Source organism: Fistularia commersonii, chromosome 15 (genome assembly GCF_037954325.1).
Source record: "Fistularia commersonii isolate RoL2024-O1a breed Wild chromosome 15, RoL_Fcom_v1.0, whole genome shotgun sequence".
Classification (NCBI taxonomy): domain Eukaryota; kingdom Metazoa; phylum Chordata; class Actinopteri; order Syngnathiformes; family Fistulariidae; genus Fistularia; species Fistularia commersonii.
The window spans coordinates 12,337,501-12,360,010 of NC_141298.1; the positions used below are offsets into that span (position 1 = coordinate 12,337,501).

At 47.6% G+C, this 22,510-nt stretch overlaps 1 protein-coding gene across 5 annotated transcripts in view; it reads left to right on the forward strand.

The window, feature by feature from the left end:
• The window catches only part of LOC147226545 (RNA-binding protein Musashi homolog 2-like), an 84,298-nt gene that overhangs the window by 11,640 nt on the left and 50,148 nt on the right, over positions 1-22,510 (forward strand). For all 5 annotated transcript variants that reach the window (XM_086160346.1, XM_086160343.1, XM_086160344.1 and 2 more), the window contains exon 6: positions 7,369-7,461. In XM_086160346.1, coding sequence (XP_086016472.1) covers positions 7,369-7,461 — 93 coding nt within the window. The remainder of the gene's footprint in view (positions 1-7,368; positions 7,462-22,510) is intronic.

Consider the following 22,510-nt stretch of genomic DNA (forward strand, 5'->3'; position numbering starts at 1 on the left):
TTCGCTGCGATCGATCAGGATCTGGATTTGGGTGACGCTTTATCCTCAGATGTTCTGATGAGGCGCTGAAGGTTTGCAGGACCCTCCAGGTGAGGACCCGGGAGTCCACCTGAAGGTTCTTGGGGGGCGGGGCCAATCTCAGCACCACCTGACCCTGCTGAGAGGCGGAGCCTAACCTGGATGGGTCGGCTGTCAATCATCCAACCATTCACCTCTCATTCAAACAATGGATGCTTGAGAGTCTTCAATGGATCGGCTGACTGAAGACGGAGAACCTGGAGAACCGGGGCAGAAGAACCTGGAGAACCCAGGTGGAAGATGGAGAGAACCCAGGCAGGAGATGTGCTGTGATGGTGTCAGCATGGGCTGGTGCACCAGGAGCTCAGGAGCATCTCAACGCACCTGGAGAGAGAAGAAGCTGATTAAACAGATGAATGTATCGACACGAGGAGGTGGAGGTGATCTGCTGCGTGGCCTCCTCTAATCTGATCTTCATGCCGGGGAGGGTTACGGAATTGGCATTTATGCAGCGCAAAGACGGATCAGCTCCCCGAGGAACGTGAGTGTGCGAGGAGGAGATGAAGAACGAGGAGAAGGAGTGGGGCCGCTGTGAGAAGGTGTCGGAGAAGCAGTGTTGTGTGGTTTTCTAATCCCCGGTCCAAAGGTCACTGAGCCGCTCAGGAACGCAGAACCTCTTTGCTCCGGCACCTTCTCCTGGTGCCTCCTGGTGGCCCACCAGGAGAACTACAAACATGGCGGCGGATGACTGAGAAGGTCTAGAGGGGAGATGGAAAGGTTCTGGAGCTCCGGGGGAACATCACTGCGAACTGTCCTCTCAGAATAAAACCCCCTGGAGGTTCTCCTCTCTCACTTCCTGTCTTCAATTCTGGATGATGATCATCTGGAGCGTCCTCCTCCTTATGAAGCTGGATGTTTGAGGAGGTCCTCCTTTCCCCGAGGAAATGAAATGAAGCCTGGTGGAGGAGGAGATGGAGGTGGAGGTCTCATCTGAGTGCGCTGAGGAGCGTCCAGGTGGATCCCATCATTCAGGGAATCATGGCCTCAGGACAGCGAATGAATGCATGAATGTTTTCCAGTGAGTGAGTGAATGGATACATGAATAAATGAATGAATTAAAAAGCAAATGAATGAGTTGTGTTATTCATGTGTTACAGTTAGTGAGTGGATGAATGAATGAGTGAATGAAGGAGTTAGTGAATGACTGAATTATTGAATGAATGAGGGAATTAATGCTTTAGAGTGAGTGAATGGATGAATAAATGTGGGAATGAGTGCGTGAGTGAATGGATTGATGAACAAATGAGTCAGTGAATGAATGAACAAGTGAATGAATGGATGACTGAATGAATTAGTGTAAAAACGAATCCTTCAAGTCTCTGCTGACCTTCAGCTCTGTGTAGGTCAGGCCTGCACGCTGAGGTCCAAGCGAGGAGAACACCAGCCGCATGTGGGCGGGGCTTATTGTGCACGCATGCTAATGCTAATGGTTGCGAGCAGTCTGAGGGTTTTCTTGTGGACACCAGTCCTCACCTGGTGGAGGTCATCTCACTGGGTGAAAGTGACTGATGGCTTTTTGCTGTTAGCAGCTAGCAGCTCATTAGCACCCAATGCTAGGACAATGCTAACAGTGGGTGCAGAATGCATAGGCACGTTCCTTTGGCTGTCGCCTCTGTCTTACAGGAGGTGGGAAGGTTTCGGTTCTCCAAGATTCTCCATAGAACGTCCAGAGATGGTTTTACAGGCGTGAAAGGTTGAGGTCTGGTGGAGGTTCTCAGGTGAGCAGACCTGTGGTGGACCGGGTTCTTCTTAGTGCCCCTGCAGGACCTCACAGGGCTTCCATCACCTGGCATCGTTTTTATTTGGACCAACATCTCTTAACCCGCCTCCTCTTCCATGGTTCTCCATGTCTGGCGGTGGAACCACGTCAGACTGAGCGCGCTCAGTCTCGAATCCATCCGATTAGCATAATGCTCACATTAGCGAGAGGCTCTTAAAGGCTCTTCCTGTCGGAACAATTGCTCACCCCCCCCCACCTCGGAGCCAGCGTACACTCTGGGGGTAGGTGGGTGGGGGGGAGCTCGCACCCCTCCGCCCCTCCACCCCCCCACCCCCAGGCCCTCGGCCAATCACGGCCCTGGACGCCGCCCGGGCGACTGGAAGCCACAGTTGTCATTAGCTCCTCCTGCCCCCCCATTGTCTGCTCTTATCTCCACAGTCCTGCTCTGTGGCGGCGGCGGCGGGATTACGGCCGCCGCCGCCACCGCTGTCAATCCACATTTGCACTAAGCGCCTCTCCTCCTCCTCCTCCTCCTCCTCTTCATCTCCTAATTGTATTGTAATAAGCAATTACAGTTCTATTTGCAGCGCCGAGCCCTGATTGGACCATTTATTTATTTATTTTTAAAGGGACAGGAAGGACCTGGACTGACCCCCCCCCCTCCCCCCCCTCCCCTCCCATCAGCTCCTCCGCTGCCCCTAATCCCACCTCAGGCTGATGACCGGGTTGCCGTGGAGACCAAGAAGGCTAATCAATTAGCTGCTAATGGGAGGCGTGGGAGGGCGGCGGCCCTGGTCCTCACAGGTCATTCATCCATTCAGAGGGACATATTCACCCTCTCATTCACATGTCTTACAGGTGTCACCATTATTTACCTTGTTAATGTGTGTGTGTGTGTGTGTGTGTGAACCATTCACACCTGGGAGACACCGCGTCCGTCTGCAAACACAGAAACAAATCAAGGTTGTCATGGAGACGTTGTTTCTGTGTTACAGCCAGATCCTATCAGTTGTGCGGGTCAGCGAGCGTGTGTGTGTGTGTGTGTGTGTGTGTGTGTGTATGTGTGTGTGTGTGACAGATGTTCTGCAGTTCCCCCTGAATGGGGCGACAGACGGCGCCTGAATGTCAGTAATCATATCTCACCGTCGGAACCGGGACCATTGTTCCTCATAGTGTTCTGCCCCCCCCCTCAATACTGTTAGGTATGAGAGATATCACACTCACACACACACACACACACACACACACACACACACACACACACACACACACATACAACGGCAGTCTGTCTGGGACTCTGCACACAGCTGATCGTGACCGTGTGTTTTTTGTGGGCACGCACGCGCGTGTGTGTGTGTGTGTGTGTGTGTGTGTGTGTGCATGTGTGTGTGTGTGATGCCATCCTGGACACACACACACACACCAACGCGGACCATGTGACCGGCATGTCCCGTCATTCGTCCTCACATCAGTCAGTCTTAGTAGCTGCAGGATCTAGATAAGTATCAGGTGTGTGTGTGTGTGTGTGTGTGTGTGTAGGTTCTCTTAGCAACCCATCTGCATGGAGGAGCAGCAGGTGAAGCAGGAATGTGATTTAATTAGAAGAAGGTAGGACATGTTTAAACCCCTGACAGGAAGGACTCATCACAGCTTGGACTTCCAAAATAAAATTGTGTCCAGTGAACCTGGAGTAGAACCCGATCCATCAGATCACCGATCAGTAATCAATAATCCCGTGCGATGTTATAGATTCGCGAGGCCACGGTCCGATAGGCGGATCCTGATGGACGGCACCCGGGTTCTCCATGTCGTCCATCTTGAGCCTCCGTGAAGGTGTGGCGGAGACGGGTGATTGACAGCTGTCCCGTCCAGGCTAAGCCCCGCCCCTCTCTGCTAAGACGACTTCCAGTCACTGAGTTTGGAAGCACAAATTCACGGGATCGAACATTTGAAATCAGACTCCGCCCCCTCGTCCCCCCATCACGTCTTCCCCTCTTAACGAACCAACTGGTCCAATTAATATCCTGACTGTTTTTCCTTCGGCCTTGAACCCCCCCATGGAATGCAGAGCAGAGGCATGGGGGGGTTCGGGGGGGTTCGGGGGGGCTGACGGGTAGATAGAGCCCCCCCCATTCAGGCTGGAAGTGTTGAATATTCAAGAGCGCTGACTTTAACCTTAATTTCCTAATGAGGCTGCAGAGCCTCGTGTTCTGCTCACTGGGCTGCATCTGGTGTGTGTGTGAGTGTGTGTGTGTGTGGTCGCCCCCCCCCCCTTCAGCTAATGATAAGAATTAGAGGCTGTTCATGGCATCTGAAAAATAAAGGTCCTGATCTTCAACAAGCAGGAAGTGGGTGATGGCAGCAGCACCGTGATTGGTCAAAAAGACACCTCATTTGCATATATCGCCTCCTTGATGAAGTCCTGAGTCTCCGTAAGGACAACTCAGCACTCTCAGGGTTCTCCCTCCAGAATTATCCTCTGCCTGCTTGTTTTTCTCTTCATCATCCTGTAATTGACCTGTCCATGTTAAGCCCCGCCCCCTTCCCCAGTGTCAGCTCTGATTGGCTTGCTAGATATGATCAGTTCTGTTCTGGATCTGCTCTGGATCTGTTCCAGTTCTGTTTTGGATCTGCTCTGGGTCTATTCTGGGTCTATTCTGGATCTTTCCTTGATCTGTTTCAGATCCGTTAAGGAGCTGCTCTGGATCTGCTTCGGTTCAGTGCGGGATCTGTTCCAGATATGGTCTGGAACTATTCTGAGTCTACGCCATATCTAGTCCAGGTCTGTTCTGGATCTATTTCAGTTCTGTTCTGGACTTCTTCCACATCTGTTCTAGATCTGCTCTCGGTCTGTTCCACATTTGTTCTGGACCTGGTCTGCAGTTGCTCTGGATCTGTTTTGTTTCGGTTCTGGGTTGTTCTGGAGCTGTTCTGGGTCTACTCCAGGTACATTCCGGGTCTGTGCTGGATTTGTTACAGATCTGTTCTGGATCTTTCCCAGATCTGTTTTGGTTCTGTTCTGGATCTGCTCTGGGTCTTCTCCAGGTCTATTCCATGTCTAATCTGGAGCTATCCAGAGTGTAAAAATAGCATCCTCCCTTCTTCATGCGTAAACTTCCTGTTTCCCCGCCGGCCGTCATCAAGGCAACCGGTTGTTTTGGGTTGTCACAATCGCCCCCCCCCCCCCCCCCCCCCCCCACCGCCCCCCCAGGGGGGGGGTTATCTGCCCCGGGGCCAGGCAGCCACTGATAAAGCGGCGGCAGCTGTTTATCACCTTCGCTGGCCGCTATCGTGGCCGATCTGGGAGAGAAATAAATCAACAAGCCGGCGTTCATCTCAGCTGGCCCCCCTACCGTTCAGGGCTCCCATTATTCTGGCCTTTACACGGCTGTCAACCCCCCCACCTCACACACACACACACACACACACACACACACACACATACACACACACACACACAACCGGCCTGTGGCTGGTGGTTTGACCCCGAATGGTCCACACGCCATGTGCTTGCCGCGGGTTGGACTGTACCATTCCTGCACACCCCCGTAAGCCATCCAAATCCAGATGGGTTCTTTAGTATTGTCATAGAAAGGTAATATTCTAGTCCAGATCAAACCATTTTTCTCCCAAAGTGAGGGGAGGGGAGGGCTCCGCTGAGGAACGCGTTAAAATGAATCAGCGTCAAAGTGCGGGGGTGTCAATCATTCACCCGCACTCCGATCGCAGCCCGATCAGTAATCAATCACTTCCCCTCCCCGCCTGCCCCGATTCCAGACACGTAAAGAAAAATGGACCGGCCCGCGACCCAGTTTTGCCTTTAACCCAATTTACTCCTTTCAAACATTCGGATATTTCTGTCAGACCCGGAGAGACGGCGTGTGTGTGTGTGTGTGTGTGTGTGTGTGTGTGTGTGTGCAGCAGGATCCACCTGTTGGCTGACAGAACCTCCCGACAGACAAAACAAGAAGGGAAGCTGAAGAGGAGTGGCGTGACCTTCACATCGCCGCTGTCAGGCCACGCCCTTCAGTTTAAGAGACTCTTATATAACCTTATATCCTTATATAAACATTAAAATGCCTCCGGGGCTTTTATTGTGAAGGTCACCTGCTTCTTCCCACACACATATCCCGAGTGTTTAGCCTGGACACGTAACCACGGGCAGGCTTGTTATATTAGCTTTCATTGCTAATGCTGCCAACTAGTTATGACGTACCCTTGGGCCGGCTCGTTGTGTTAGCTTCTAGCTAACTAAATTTGATGTAACTATGGGCAGACTTGTTACATTGGCTAATGGTGCTAACACTGCTTACTGGCTTTGACATAACCACTGGGAGGTTTGTTACATAAGCTTCCACTGCTATCATTGTTCACTAGCTTTGGGATAACCATCGTCAGGCTTATTATGTTAGCTTCCAGTGCTAACGCTACCAATTAATTACGACGTGGACATGAGCAGGCTCGATATGTTGGCCAATGGTGCTTACGCTGCTAACTAGCTATGACTTGACCACTTGGAGGTTTGTTACATAAGCTTCCACTGCTATCATTGTTCATTGTTCCAACCATCGTCAGGCTTATTATGTTAGCTTCCAATGCTAATGCTGCTACCTTGGTTGGACTCCCAACAGCAGCCTCTACTGCTATAGTTGCTTGCTAGCTTTGACATAACCCTTGGCAGACCTGTCATTTTAGCTTCTACTGCTAACATGGCCAACTAGCTTCTACTGCTAACATGGCCAACTAGCTTTGATTCTGCTTACCAAGGAGGAGTGTTGGATCAGAACAGAGCCCAAAGAAAATGAAATTGATTCTGGATTAGCGCTCTCCATAGAAATGAATGAATGGTGGTTCTCTGTGGCCTTTAAAGGTTTTTATTTTGGTGAACCAAAGATTTTATTTTCCAGAAGCCGTCTCTTTTATTTTGTTGAATATAAGCGTTTATATCTTGGTGAATTTTTCTTTTGGTAAATTCAGGCTTTTATTTTGTTGAATCAAAACCTTTTATTTTGTTGATTCCAGACTTTTATTTTGTAAAATCAAAGCTTCCTATTTTGATGAATCCAAGCTTTTATTTTAGTGCATTTAAGTGTTTATATCTTGATGAATCTGAGATTTTTATTTTGGTAAATCCAGACTTTTATTCTGTAAATTCCAAGCTTTCATTTTGTTGAATCCAGACTTTTATTTTGATGAATCCAAGCTTATTTAAGGGTCAATATCTTGGTGAACCTGTGTTTATTGCGGTAAATCCGGGTGGTTTTTTTTTTGGGTGAATCCAAGGTTTTATGTTGACAAATCCAGACTTAAATTTTGGTAAATCTAGACTTTTATTTTAGTAAATCCAGACTTTTTTTAATCCAGACTGATATCATGTAATAGCTTTTATTTAGGTGAATGGAGGCTTTTTATATTGGTGTATCCACACCTTTATTTTGGTGAACCAAAGTTTTTATTTTGGCCTATCTGATTTTGCAGTGTGTGACTCACTTCCTGTCGGCGGCAGTCAGGAGCAGACTGTGGTGTCCGAACCCTGCTCTCTGATTGGTTCTCCCCCCTGTGTGTTCCAGATGGTCACAAGAACGAAGAAGATCTTCGTGGGCGGCCTTTCGGCAAACACCGTGGTCGAGGACGTCAAAACGTATTTCGAGCAGTTTGGGAAGGTAAGACGTCCGTCGGACCTCTGCCTCACCGCCAAAGCAGGAAGTGGCTGGGGGGCTCACACCAATGTCTGAGGCTTCTATTTTGAAGTTGTCATCTTTGACAGCCTGATCACTTGACCTGCAACCACATCATGGGGGCATGTCCTGGGGGACGAGGGGCATGGTCTTGACTTAGGAGGCATATCCTGGGCTTTTGGGGCGTGGACTTGATGTAGGGGAGGTGTTTTGGGCCGGAAGGACATGTCCCATTGTGCAAGGGTCGTTCCTTTGACCTCAGGGGCCTGTCTTGGGCACAAGGGGGTATGGTCTTGGCCAAGGTAAGTGGCTGTCTCCTGGTCACAAGGGGCATGTCTTTGACTTGGTGGGCGTGTCCTAGGCGCAAATGGTCGTGGCTTTAACGTAGGGGAAGTGTCTTGGGCCCAACGGGTGTGCCTTGACCTAGGGGGCTTGTTTTGGGCACAAGCGGAGTGTCTTTGACTTGGGGAGCGTATCCTGGGCACAAGAAGCGTGTCCTGGGCCCAAGAGGGGGTGTATCCTGGGGTAAAAGGGGTATGGTCTTGACTAAGGGGATGTGTCCTTGGCCCAATGGGTATATCTTTGACCTACAGGGTGTGTCTTGGGCACAAGGGGAGTGTCTTTGAGTTGGGGGTTGTATCCTGGGCACAAGACGTGTATCCTAGGCCCAAGAAGGCGTGTCTTGGGCCAAAAGGGGTATGGTCTTGACTAAGGAAATGTGTCCTTGGCCCAATGGGTATATCTTTGACCTACAGGGTGTGTCTTGGGCACAGGGGGCGTGTCCTTGACCTAGGGGGTATGTTTTGGGCACAAGAGGGGTGTCTTTGAATAGGGGAGTGTGTCCTAGGCTCAAGAGGCGTGTCCTAGGCCCAAGGAGGCATGTCTTTGGCCAAAAGGGGTGTGGTCTTGGCTAAGGGGATGTGTCCTGTGTGCAAGGGGGCATGTCTTTGGCTAAGGGGGCGTGGTCTTGACTTAGGGGGATGTGTCCAAGGTACAAGAGGCATGCCTTGGGCACTAGGGGGCGTGTCCTTGCCGCTCGCCTCCAAACACCTCCTCCTCTTTATCAGGATGATGAAGATCATATTCTGCTGTTGCTGCAGGTCCTTGTTGTCGTGGGCGATGCCCCCCCTCCCCGAGCTGAGGGAGGCATATTTTCACGCCCTTTCATGCAAGGACGTGCTCATACACACACACACACATGCGCGGGGCTTTGACACAGTGGCAGCATTTCACAGATAATTTCCTTGCCGACCGCAGATCCATTTCCCTCAAACTGCTCCTCCTTCCTCTTCCTCTTCCTCCGTCGCCAAGGTGACCCCCCCACCCATCTCTTCACCACCACTTGACCTTGAGCTTCAACCGTTTCTTCACGGCGGGAATGGATTTTCCATGCTTCCCCGTGTGGGTGAAGCCACTTCTGGGTGAGAGGAGGAGGAAGAATTCCCTCCCACAAATATAATCTGACACAAATATAATCTCAATTTGACAGAAATTAAAGCATAATCTGAGAAATAAACTCGTAATCTGCCAGGAAGTCTCTGATATGTCCGACATCAACGCATCACCTGTGAGATATCAACTCTTAGTCTGGCATAAATCAACTGGTAATCTGTCCGGCATTAATCCATAATCTGGCAGCAATGAATTTGCAATCTGCCTGAAATTATCTCGTAATCTCTCTTGAATTAACTCTCAGTCTACCTGGAATTAGCCCACACAACCTGTCAGATAACACCTTGTAATCTGCTAAATCATCATGAATCTCAAAAAATAAACATCCAGTCTGTACCAAATTGACTTGCAATTTCACAGGAATTAACTGATAATCCACCTGATATTAACTCATTATAAACCAAAACTTGGTTAGTCATTTTCCTGAAATGAACTCAGTCTGTGAAAATAGAACACTTAAACTGTATTATATCAACTGGTAATCTGTCTATTAACTGTCTGAAATTAACTCACAGTCTGGCAGGAATTAACTTTTAATCTAATCCAAATTAACTGGTAATCCATCTGACATTTCTTTGTGATCTGACAGGAATGAACTTGTAATCTGAGACCGGTCCACATCTGGGTGGATCTGAATATTTCGCAGAATCTAGACTTCATCGCAGTAATCTGATCGATCGCAGTCATAATCTGATCGATCGTAGTCATCAGATCGATCGCTGATTGGAAATCTAATGTAATCGTTTCTGGATGGAAAAGAATAATCTCAAGTAACACCAGCATGAGGGTTTCTCACACACACACACACACACACACACACACACACACACACACACACACACACACACACACACAACCGAATATAGAAAAAACAGAAAGTTTCAAAACATAGTTATAAGAATAATCATGATTAACAATAATAACATTGATCAAAAAAAATATGACATAATAATAATAATAATGATAATAATAATAATAATAATGATAATAATAATGAAAATGATAATAATCATTATGATAATAAAATAATAATAATAACAATAATAATAATAATATAACAACACCAATAACAATAGTAATTGTTTCCTCTCGATGCCTGTTTTCCTCCTGATGATGATGGTGGGGGTTTTGATGGACAGGTTGCTCCTTCCCTGCGGGGCATTGAGGGGGAAGATCTCCTCAGGTGGAGGGGGGGGCAAGAGGGGGAAGAAGAGGGGGGCAAAAGTAGGGGGAGGGGGGCAGAAGGCCGGAGGTGTAATACAGCAGGACTTTGCAATCAATGGACGGCAGAAAAGCCTGGAAACGATGTTTGACTTGATTGAATGACATAATTGACTTGATTATGCACACACGCATGCACACACACGCACATACACACACACACACACACTCACACACACACATGCACGCATGCACGCACGCATGCACGCCCTCCTTGAGGAGTCCTCACGCGAGAGGAAACAAACAAATCACTCTGATTGAGCTGCCATTTCATCCTCCTGCTTTTATAGACCCAATGCGTGCACGTCTAGAAGGGCCGTCGTGCACGTGCATTAGGCGCATGCGTTCACGCGTGTTTGTGTGTGTGTGTGTGTGTATTTGTAGGTGCGTGCAGTGGAAGCATCAATATGGCATAATAGCATCAGCGGTCTCTCGTAGTTCTTCTATCCTTGATATATTCGCCTGTATGTTAACCCTTTCATTACCCCTGAGGGTTTATAGCCTTAAAAAAGTCTGCATACTTATTTTAATTACATTTTTTATTCTATTTTTGTTTAATTTAATTCATTTCAATTTTTTAAAGGGTAATGTCACATTTTATTTTGCTTTTATTTTAGTTCTGGCTTAAGTTCATTTCAATTTTGTTAAATCTTATTTTATATTTTATTTTCTTATTTTAGTTCATATTTTAATTGCTTTTAAGTTTGTTAAGGGTGATTTTATTTTGTTTATTTTATTTTAGTTTTGTTGTTATTCCAATTTATTTTCTTTTTTGTCTTTTTTTTGATTGTTTTTTATTTTAGTTTTCATTTTAAATCATTTCAATTTTTCAAGTGTCATTTTATTTTGTTTTATTTCATTTTATTTTTGCTTTTATTTAATTTTATTTCATTTTTGTTAATTTTAGTTTGTTTTAGTTTATATTTGCTATATTTAATTTTATATTTTTTCATTCCAGTTTGTTTATTTGAGTTTTTAGTGTAATTTGGTACTTGTTTACTGTGATTTTAAATGTTACTTTATTTCTTTTTATTTTTTTTAATTTTATTTTATTTACACAACCAGGTTTCAGGATTTGATTAATCTGCCCTCAGAACGATGGCCGCTGTCTGTCACCAGCTGTTTTGCATCGTGCGCATGCACGTGCACGTGCACGTGGTCGCTCTGGCGGCGGCGTCATGGCCGCCGGGCGCCGTCGCAGTTTCTATTTTCTAGTTTTGAAGTGCTTATCAATCATCACACAACAGCGGCAAGTGCTCCTTCTCGCTGGGGACAAATGTGTGTGTGTGTGTGTGTGTGTGTGTGTGTGTGTGTGTGTGTGTGTGTGTGTTCGTGTCTGCGCGGGCAGTCTGGGCCAATTAGCAGGATGTGGTCGGGGAAGGGGGGCCTTGAGTGGCCACAACTGGGTCATGGGTTCTCTGTTTGTGTGTGTGTGTGTGTGTGTGTGTGTGTTGTAATTACAAGTAGTCACCTAAAATCTCAGGATGCTCTAATTGGCTGAAAATACAGTCTGCGATGGTCGACCTTGACGACGACCTTGACGGCGACCTGGAGATCAGCAGAAGATCAGAGAAGGAGCCAAAGAGTGCAATTGAAATTCAATTACATACTTAATTACCTGTGAGAGGAGGAGGAGGGGGAGCTCCCAGGAAGTGACATCACAACCAGAAACATGAGAATCAGACAGTAGTGGCGTGGTCCAATCAGAACGCGCTTCCCGTCGCCACCATTTCTGCGCACCGTCACCGTGGTGACGCGTCACGGTGTGCGCTCTCTTCATGAGGGTTTGATGATGATTGACAGCTGAGATGTTGGACGGCCGCAATGATTGACACCCGAAAAGTCATTCAATTTAAATTTCGTTTTCCCACCGATCGCTTTTTCTTCTCGTTTCAAATCAAAAGCTTTTATTTTGAAAATCTTTCCAGTGAAATATTTAAAAAAAAATGAAATATATATATATATATTTTTTTTTTTCTTTTCAAAATATATATTACTTCTTCCAACACTTATGAATATTTCAAATAATATTTAATGCAGGATGAGTAGCAGATGATGACTGAATGGACGGATGTATATATATATATGTATATATATTTTTTTAAAATAGATATATATCTTATACTTACACTAATAAATACTTATATATATAAATATATATATATATATATATATATATATAAATAATATTTACACTTATAAACATTTTTCAAATTATAAATATATATATATATATATACGTATAAAATATTATATTTTAAATATATATACTTATACTTAAATATGAGTATAAGTATATTCAAATATTTTAAATCTTTGTCCTCTCTTTTCGGCTGTTCCCTTCAGGACTCTCTACTGATTATTTTAAAATAAAAAATTTTGATATATATATATATATATATATATATATATATATTTTTTTTTTTTTTTTTTTTTTACATTCTTTATTTTTGTAAAATTAACTTAACGGGCAGCAGGGGCGACTTCTGAGGGCGGAGCTTAGAGTTCCCGCGAGGAGAAAGTGCTTTATCTGTCGACAGGAAGTTATTGACAGGAAGTAGATGAAGGGAATAGATCACTGTCCCCTCTCCTCCCCCCCGACCACGGCGGCCATGTTGGCGCTCCAGCCTGGCGTCTGACGGACGGATCAGATGATGACCTGTCCTCCTCTTCATCTCCGAGAAGATCATCTCAGTTTTCCTGCAGGGGTTGGACAGAAGGATCGCTGCAGGTCAGACGAGGAGGAACAAACGGATGGACGCTGAAAAAGGAGTGGAAGATGCTCCAATCAGAGCACACACACACACACACACACACACACACACACACACACACACACACACACACACACACACACACACACACACACACACACACACACAGCTGCAGGTGCACATTTGCATGTGATTTCCATGGCGGCTCGTCCTCGCCAGCAAAGCACTCACGTCACTGCCACTGTACTGTGTGTGTGTGTGTGCGTGTGTGTGTGTGTGTGTGTGTGTGTGTGTGTGTGTGTGTGTGTGTGTGTGTGTGTGTGTGTCCTGACACACCTGATTAGGTGGGGAGGTCCCCCCCATCCATCCAGTCACCTATAGTTTAGTGACAGGGTTACTGTGTGTGTGTGTGTGTGTGTGTGTGTGTGTGTGTGTGTGTGTGTGTGTGTGTAATTAATGAAAGCAAATTGGTAATTAACATGTAATTAATGTGTAATAACCGCTGCAGTTCCCTCTGATCTAAATCCACCCGAAATGGGACGACGTGATTGGCCGACCGTCTGGTGACCGTCTGGCGCTGGGGGGGGAGGGCTGTTCCAGGGTCTACTTGTGATATCGCCATGGCAACATGTCTGGCTCGGTGGTGTATGGCGGCGTCAAAGAAGGGGATTGGGGGGGTCAGGTAGACTGACACTGCCCCAACCCCCCCCCCCCCCCCCCCGGGATTAATGAGCGGCGGCGGCGGCGGCGGTGGCGGCGTGATGAGGTCGTGGGATGATGGAAGTGGCGGTGGCTGAAGAATGAGATGTTTGATAGAAGATTGACTGTGATTGGATGGAATCCTGCACCTGCTCTGGGGTCAGACAGGTGAGAGGGGGGTGTCATCTGTAATTTACAGCCTGGCTGCCATGGCAACCATAAGCTGGGGTCTGAGATGGGGGCGGAGCCTGACACGGGAGGGCGTGGAGTAAACGTCACATATCCGTGAAGGCTAAAAATAGATCCAAGGTGTATTATTGATAGCCTCTCGACCACGATCACCCCAACGTCTCACTCCTCATTTAAACGTGATGAAAAAAAATAATAATCCTAAAAAAAATATTTAAAAATTCAAACTACTAACAAATTCGAGTTGTTTTTTTTTCTAAAATTGCAATTCTAAACTAAAGAGAATTAAATTGCTAAAAATGGATTTAAAATATAGAACAAATCTACTGAAAAATGAAAAATGTTTATGTTTTATTTATTTATTTATTTTATCTTAATATTTTTTGTCCAAAAATATTTTTATTTTTATTGACATGTGTTTAGCTGAAAGAAGAGAAGGGTCAGTCTTCCTATATTTACGAGGAGCGGAGCGTGTTCAAGCCCATCTCCCTCCACTTCCTGTTTGCCCGCCAAATGAAACGCTTGGCTGCAGCAAAGGCCCTGAATGCCCCGCGGACAGCATGCATGCACACACACACACACACACACACACACACACACACACACACACACACAGTTCTAAGTGTGACTCAGCGGCTCCTGGAGGACGGACGGCTGGCAGACTCCAAACGATGACGTTGCATTTTCTGCACCAACAACAAACCTTTGTAGACAAAACAGGGAGGCGCGCGTGCGCACACACACACACACACATACACACACACACACACACACATACACATTAATTTGCATTTAGATTTTAGATAATAAACCAATTTATTACACATTTATGACCGCTTATTACTATTGGCGTCATCTAAATTCTCAAGGGAGTGACATAGAAATCTACAGGAAGGGGTGTGAGATCAATAGGAAGTGGCGTGAAATCGACAGGAAATGATGTAATCAGCAAGGATGTGTGGCTTAGCTCCGCCCCCGCACACCACTGCTGGTTCCCTTGGACCCCCCCTGCATTGCAGCCTTCAAAGAGTCTGCAGGTGCGAATGGTTGAATGACTGACAGCTGGTTAAGCTCCGCCTCTTGCCCCAGGATCTGCTGTGATTGGCTGCCACCTTCCGCCCGTCTGCTGGTTACCACGGAGACCCGACCCCTGGGGCAGTCTAGACTGTGTGTGTGTGTGTGCACAGGGGTGTGCATGTGAACGTATCTGGCGGCTTCTCCTCCACCTCCTCCTGCATCTTTGAAAGTCACTTTGTGGAGGAGGAGGCGGCGGAGACGCTGATGGACGGCGGCGGTGGCGTCGGTGAGGGGGACAGGGGGGGAGGACAACATGGCCGCCATGTGGCGCCAAGGTCGGGTCACATCATCCGCCCGCGACTCGCCTGAAAAGGAGGCGCTGATTTGCGCCTGCTTTCCCCCGCAGGGGAAGGAGCGGCGAGCGGGGGACGGGGCTTGTCCCCTCCCCGGCGTGGGCGCCATATGGCGGGTCCTTGACTTTGACAGACCCAGGCTTCAGTCACCGATGGCGCCGCCGGCAGTTGGAGGTCCGACCTAGAAACGGCGCCCGCGGACGCCTCCGCCATCTTAATGGGGGGGGGGGGGTGTCGCCGTGACAACCACCCAGACCAGAATTCCAAACAGGCTCTAGAGCAGCAGGCAAACTTGATCCTGATTGGTCAGGGGGGCGATGAGGGGGCGGGGTCACAGCTGACGGGGCTCCGCAGCAGTAGGTCAGAATGGGGGAAGCTTCTGATTGGTTGACTTAAAAGAGGGCTTGATTCAGCTGGACCCAAAGTGAGGGCCCCTATTGGTCTCCTGGACTACAAGGAGTGCCCCTGATTGGTTGACTGGCGCTGAGGAGTGGCTCCTGATTGGTTTGGCTTTTGGCTCTGGGCTGGGCAGAGGGAGCCCCCAATTGGTTGATTGTCCCCAAAGAGAGGCCCCTGATTGGTCGACACCTAGAGGTCTGCAGCTCATTCTCCTTGGCAATTCTGGTTTTGTCGGCCATATTGACTCACTTAGCAGCGGTGGCGCAGAGGAATCTGATCCATGCGGGAAAAACCACGCTGAATTCCAAAGCTGTAATTACGGGGGACGGTTTCATATTCTGCCCGCCCGGGTGGTGTGTACCCCCTACTCCCTGCCCCCGCACGCCGATGCCGCACGGACACCACTTGGGATTCATGAGCGTGGCGTGCTATGCAGATCTGGAAAGGGCTGTTATTAGAGCGCTAACGAGCTGGATGGCGGCGGAAATGGCGTTTCCTTTGTTTAAGCGCTCCCTAGTCCACACGCTCGCTCACTGAGGCTAGCTGCAGCCACCTGCTGCACGCCTGCAGGTAGCAGGTCACTGCTAACAGGCTAACAGGTGTCCACTCGTAGGACCTTGGTAAAAGGCGTTTGCTAACAAGACCTTGCTAACTGGCGTCCGCTTACAGGACCCTGCTAACAGGTGTCCGCTAACAAGACCCTGCTCACAGGACCCCACAAGAAGGCACTTGCTAGCAGGCACCCACTAGTGAGTGCTAGCTAGACGGCACTCGCTAACAGAACCCTGCTAACAGGTATCTGCTAACAGGTGACTGCCAACAGCTACCAGCTAAAAAGATCTTGCTAACAGGCACCTGCTAGCCTGTGCATGGAAGCAGGCATCCGCTAACAGGGCTAGCAGGCTACTTCCAGTGGCTGGGGAACGCCAGATTGAGAGTTCTGATGGAACCATGGATCGCTGCCCGGGTTCCCTCCATGTTCTCCGTGCTCAGTCCAAAATCGGTCAACAGAATAGTTGGATGATTGACACCTGCCCTGTCTGGGTTAAGCCCCGCCCCCTCGCCCAGCACTGGTCTCTGGGGAGGTCCTCACCTTCTTTTCACACCTGATAATGGCTTCCTCAGAAGCCGCCCACCTCAGCTGTCAGTCGGATGGGTTCTCCGGTGAAGATGAAGAACGTTCCAGACGACACGGAGCGGGTTCTACCTCGTTCTCCAAGCCATGTGCTCCTCAACACGAACCTCTGGAGAAGACTCTTAGCTTCTGGAGAATGCAGAAGGGTGATGAAGCTGGTGATGATGATAGTGGTGGTGGAGATGATGGAGATGTGATGATGATGATGAAGACAATAATGATGACGATGGAGATGATTGAAACCCTGATGGTCGCGTCTCTCCAACTGTGTGATGCAAAACCCCTGATGATGTCACTTCCTGCGAGGAATTTCCAATGGGAATTTTCCGGCCTCCACCCTCCATCTTTCCCATTTCAGGCAGATTGAAAGCCCCGAACCTCCCCACGCCGCTCGCCGCCGCCTTTTAGCCTGTAATTTGACAGCTTCTAAAAATGTCACACTCTGTTGTTAAGATGCTGCCAGGCTCTTGAACCGTGGCAGCTGGGCCACCGCCGCTTCAGCCCCATCCCCACCCCCTCGCCGCCGCCGCCGCCGCCACCACCCCGCACGGTGACATTACGGGCTTGAAAGGCCCGGTTGCGAGCGGCGTGCCAGCTCCTCCCAGGCGCTGGCCAATAGGCTGCAGTCTTTCCACCTTAAATGTCAGACCACCTTAAGGGAGTTGGGGGGGGGGGGGGGGGGGGTCCACCTTCAACGGGGAACCTTCTCAGACCTTCTACACAGAGTTTGGAACGCTCAACGTTCACCTGCCGTTCATGTCATCATGAATGATCAATGATGTATGAATAGATGATGAACTATTGAAAACTATTGGATGATTGAACGATGAATCAATAAATGAATGGGTGACTTAATGGCTGAATGAATGAATGAATGAATGGATTAATTAATGAATAATTTTTAATCGTAAAACATACGGTGAACACATGAATCCTCGGGGATGGGGTGTGGTTCTTCAGGGGGCAGGGCATCCCTGCCAGCTGTCCATCAGGGCTGGACCTGGAGTTCCATCCAGGTCTTCTGGAGGACGCTTGGGCAGAGCTGCTGTGTGTGTGTGTGTGGGGGGGGCGGGGGGTTCATGGACAGCTCCGTGGTGGTCCAGTAGGTTCTTGTAGGTTCTGGTCGGTTCCTCACAGTAGGAAGGTTCCACAATCTCCTGCCTGGGTTCTCGCCATGTTCTCTTGTCTGGGTTCTCCACGTTCTCCTCCCACAGTCCAAAGTCATCTGTTCATTGAAGGCATGGTTGTGAGTGAGAGGATGATTGACTAACAGCTGATGTGTTCAGGTTAAGCCCCGCCCCTCAGCCAGTGCCAGGATAGGCTCCGCCCCCTGGGCTCTGGGCGGGATCAGATGGAAAATAAGTAATGAATGTGTGTGTGACCAAAAACGCCCCCCGCATAGAGCGCGTTCTGTCAGGTTCTACTGGAGAACAGACAAGAACCTTGTTAGCACGTTAGCTTGTTAGCTTCCGCTCAGACCTCCGTCCATCTCCTTAACACTCTCCTTCTTGGACTCTCAGACACTCTTCGTCCAGGTCCTGTGTGTGCGTCTGAGTGTGTGTGTGTGTGTGTGTGTGTGTGTGTGTATGTACATGTGAGTGTGTGTAAGGGATTTTAATAAGGACTAAGTGCGAGGGGAGCCTCCGGGGAGGAAGACACCAATCACCTCCAGGAGTGCTTTGTGCTCCTGGAAAGGGTTGAAGGAGCACGAGGGGGGGGGGGGTTGAAAGTGTGGCGGCCATTTTCTTTGTGTTGAATGAATAATTCAATGTGACATTCATTCATTATTGAGCCATTTTCATGGCAAATCAAATAGACAGAGTAGCAGGAGGTCTTCTGGCAAGTCAGCGCCCCCTGCTGGCTTGGAGGACACGTGAACAGGAAGTCTTGTTTCCAGGCCGGTTCATGTGTTCATCCCCACCTTCCCCGTCTGCAGTCCCCGGACGTGCCAGATGAGGACGCCATTTCCGCCGCCGGTTCATCACTTGAGTGATATCATCGATGACATCACGTGCGGTTGCCAAGCAGCGGTTGCGGGGGGTCTCCTCTGGGAGCTGGAGGTCACATTACCATACAAAAGCCTCGATGCTGGGTAACCTTTACACTAGCTCCCCCCAGACCCCCCCCAAAAAACCTGCCCGGGGGCAACACGCGGATGGGGGGGCAACAGTCCCAAACTGGCACAGCCACAAGTGCCGCCTCCCCACTGAGAAGCAAACACACTAGAGAGGGGGCACTTAAACCCCCAACACCCCCCAGCAGTGGAGGGAGGGGGCGGGGTGGGGCAAGAAGGGAGAATAGAGGTATCGACTCAGGCCTAGAAGCATGTGGAGCCTTTGGGGGGTCCTGTCAATAAGAATGGCGGGCTTAGGTGGGGGTCTGCTGGGCTGGTCCTGACTGACAGCAGCATCAGTCTGGATTAATGTGGTGATGAAACAGCTGGATATTTATATATATGTATATGACCTATATATATACTTTTATACTGCATATATATATATATATATTACTATATATATACATAACTATATATATTATGCTATAATATATATACATATATATGTATATGTATAAAGTGTGCAAATATATATTGTATAAATAGCATATATATAAAATATTATATGTGTATATATATATACGTATATATACTGCATATACTTATATATATATACACTTATATAGACTGCATATACCCTATATATACACACACATATATAATATATATATGATATTTATAAATCCTATACACTATTTATACATAGCATATTTGTATATGGATATGTATGTATATACTTTGTGTGTGTATATATATATATATATATGTGCATATGAGCTGTATATATATGCTTATTTATGTATGTGTATAAAGTGTATAGATGTCTATATATGATTTTATATATATATAGCATACTGTATAAATATCAAATTGCATATATATACAGTATGTTGTATATGTAGTATATATATAGTATACTCCATATGTATCTTGTATGTATTGTTCATATATATTATATATCACGTTCTTCCATTCTTGGATAATAATATATATATATGTGTGTGTGTGTGTGTGTGTGTGTGTGTATGTGTGTGTGTAATTCATCCATTCATTCATCCACATAAGAACATAATCATACACACCACATATTAACTCTATATACGTGTGTGTGTGTGTATTTGTGTGTGTGTGTGTGTGTGTGTGTGTGTGTGTGTGTGTGAAGCTGCTCCTCCTTATCCCGGTGTGTGTGTGTTTGTGTATGTGTGTGTGTGGGGGGACTCAGATGTGGCACCTGATTTTTCATTCCATTTATATCAGTTTGATTGAGCGACCTGCTTGAGTGTGTGTGTGTGTGTGTGTGTGTGTGTATGTGTGTGTGTCTGTGTGTGGTGAATATTATAATTTTATTCCCAATAATTCAATCCCAGGTACAAAGCCCCCACCCCACCCCGGCCTGTCATTTCCCCTCCTCCTCCGTGATTGGACGAAAATCTCCAGGAGGCGCCGCCGCGGCTCGTCCATCCATCAGGCCTGATTCTGAGCGACAGCTCGCCGCCATGAGGAGCGCCAAACAAAACGCCTGCTCCGTGTGTGTGTGTGTGTGTGTTTGGTGTGTGTGTGTCACAGGTAGTCTCACACACACACACACACACACACACGCACACACACAGCGACATGTAATTCTGCTCATTGCAGGGCGGCTGTGGATCTGCATGATATCATGGCAGAGGAAAAAAAAGCCGGTGCAGGTTGTCGATGCCGCCACCGCCGTCGGGCGCATTGTTTACGCCGCAATTATGGCGAGTGAATTCAATCAGTCAGGCCTCTACGCTCCGCTTTTTTTTTTTTTTTTTTTTATTATTGCAATTATGCAAACGAGCTCGCCCGCCGCCGCCGCGCCGGCTTATATTTATTACTTTATTTGTAAAATTAAGTCTTTAAGAAGCCGCTGTCACTCAGCGCCGCCGGCGTCCCGCGTCACCACGTGCATGCGCACCCACGTGCACACGCGAGGCCAGAGCGGCGTTTCCCGATGCGAGCGGCGGCGTGGCCGCGGGCGTCTAATCAAATTAAGCGCTCGTCACTGAAGTGTAATTAAACAGTTTGAGACCAGCCATTACCAGCCCTGATGGGGGGGTTTAAATACCCCCTGCCCCCCCACTCACCCACCACTGGCTATTTCTCTACTAATGGCGACCATCATCAGGCCGCTCGTCCAACCAGAACCTCCAACCATTGGCGGGGAAGGAGCTGACGGCCGGAATCCGTTGTATTCGTCACCATAACAACGGCGTGGTTCCCTGTCTTGACCCCGTGACCTTCTGACCCCGACAAGACCTGACCTTGCTCAGCTCAGGATCAGATTAGATTACATTAGGTAAAAAGCAGGTAAGGTACACTTTTGGATTGGATCAGATTAGGCTAGAGTAGGCTGGGTTAGATTGGATTAGATTGGATTAAATTAGAGTAGGCTATGTTAGATTACAGTAGACTAGATTAGATTATACTAGATTAGATTGTAGTTGGCTAGGTTAGATCACAGTAGACTACATTAGAGTAGATTATACTAGATTAGATAATAGTGGGTAGGTTAGATTAAAGTAGATTACATTAGATTAGATTATAGTAGGCTAGGTTAGATTACAGTAGATTAGATTAGATTAAAGCAGGCTACGTTACGTTAGATTATATTATGTTAGATTCGATTCGATATGATTAGGTTAGATTATAGTAGGCTATGTTACATTTGATTTGATTCGATTCGATTCGATTTGATTTGATCAGACTTGACTTTATTAGACCACAGTAGTCTAGATCAGACTAGATTGGATTGGATTAGACTGGATTATTTTGGGTGAAATTAGTTTTGGTTTGTTTGGTTCAATCCAGGTTGGATTTTGGTTTGGTTATCTGTCTGGTCAGGTTAGGTCAGGTTAAATTAGATTAGGTCAGGTTATATCAGATTAGGTCAGATTAAATTAGATTAGGTCAGGTTATATCAGATTAGGTCAGATTAAATTAGATTAGGTCAGGTTCTATGGGGTTAGGTCAAATTAGGTCAGGTTAGACCAGGTTAATTTAGGTTATATCAGATTAAATCAGGTGAAGTCAGATTAAATCAGGTTAAATCAGGTGTGGCCAGATTATCTTTTGCTCCTGTCAGATTAGGACTGTTGTGAAGGGGTGGGGAGTGGTCATGAGAGCAGGTGGAGTCAGATGATGTGAGGTGTTTGACCAGGTCCTTCTGGATGGGTTAACCTCCACGGAGATAATCCAGATTGTTTGATGACTGTCGTGCTGTGATGAACCTTGGTTGTGTGAACATTCGTGTGTGTGTGTGTGTTTGGCGGCGGCGGGGGGGGGGGTTCAGGAAGAGGATCACACGTGAGTGGATATCTTCTACCTGGACCACAACCCTCTCTGTGGAGCGCAGGAGCATCATTTCCACATCATTCCTTAGCAGGAACTTTGACCGCCGGCCGGGGGGAGGCGGGGAGCCGGGGTCGGACCGGAGCTGAGGGGGGGAGGGGGAGCACAGGGGAAGTAAAAGGGGGAGTAAAGGGGGAGTAAAAGGGGGGCTCATTAATTCCACTGTTTCTTATTTGCTTTCTTCTTCTCACTCGAGAGGATCTTAATTTATTCTCTGGTCCAGAACGCCAGCAGCATTCCCTGGGAGAACACGCCTCCAAACAGGGCTGTATGTGTGTGTGTGTGTGTGTGTGTGTGTGTGTGTGGGTGTGTGTGCATGTGTGTGTGAGTCTGGCTGATAGGGTGAATGTGTGTGTTTGTGTGTGTGTGTACATGTATACGTGTGTTTGTGTGACTGAATGAAAGGGTGAGTGTGTGTGTGCATGTACAG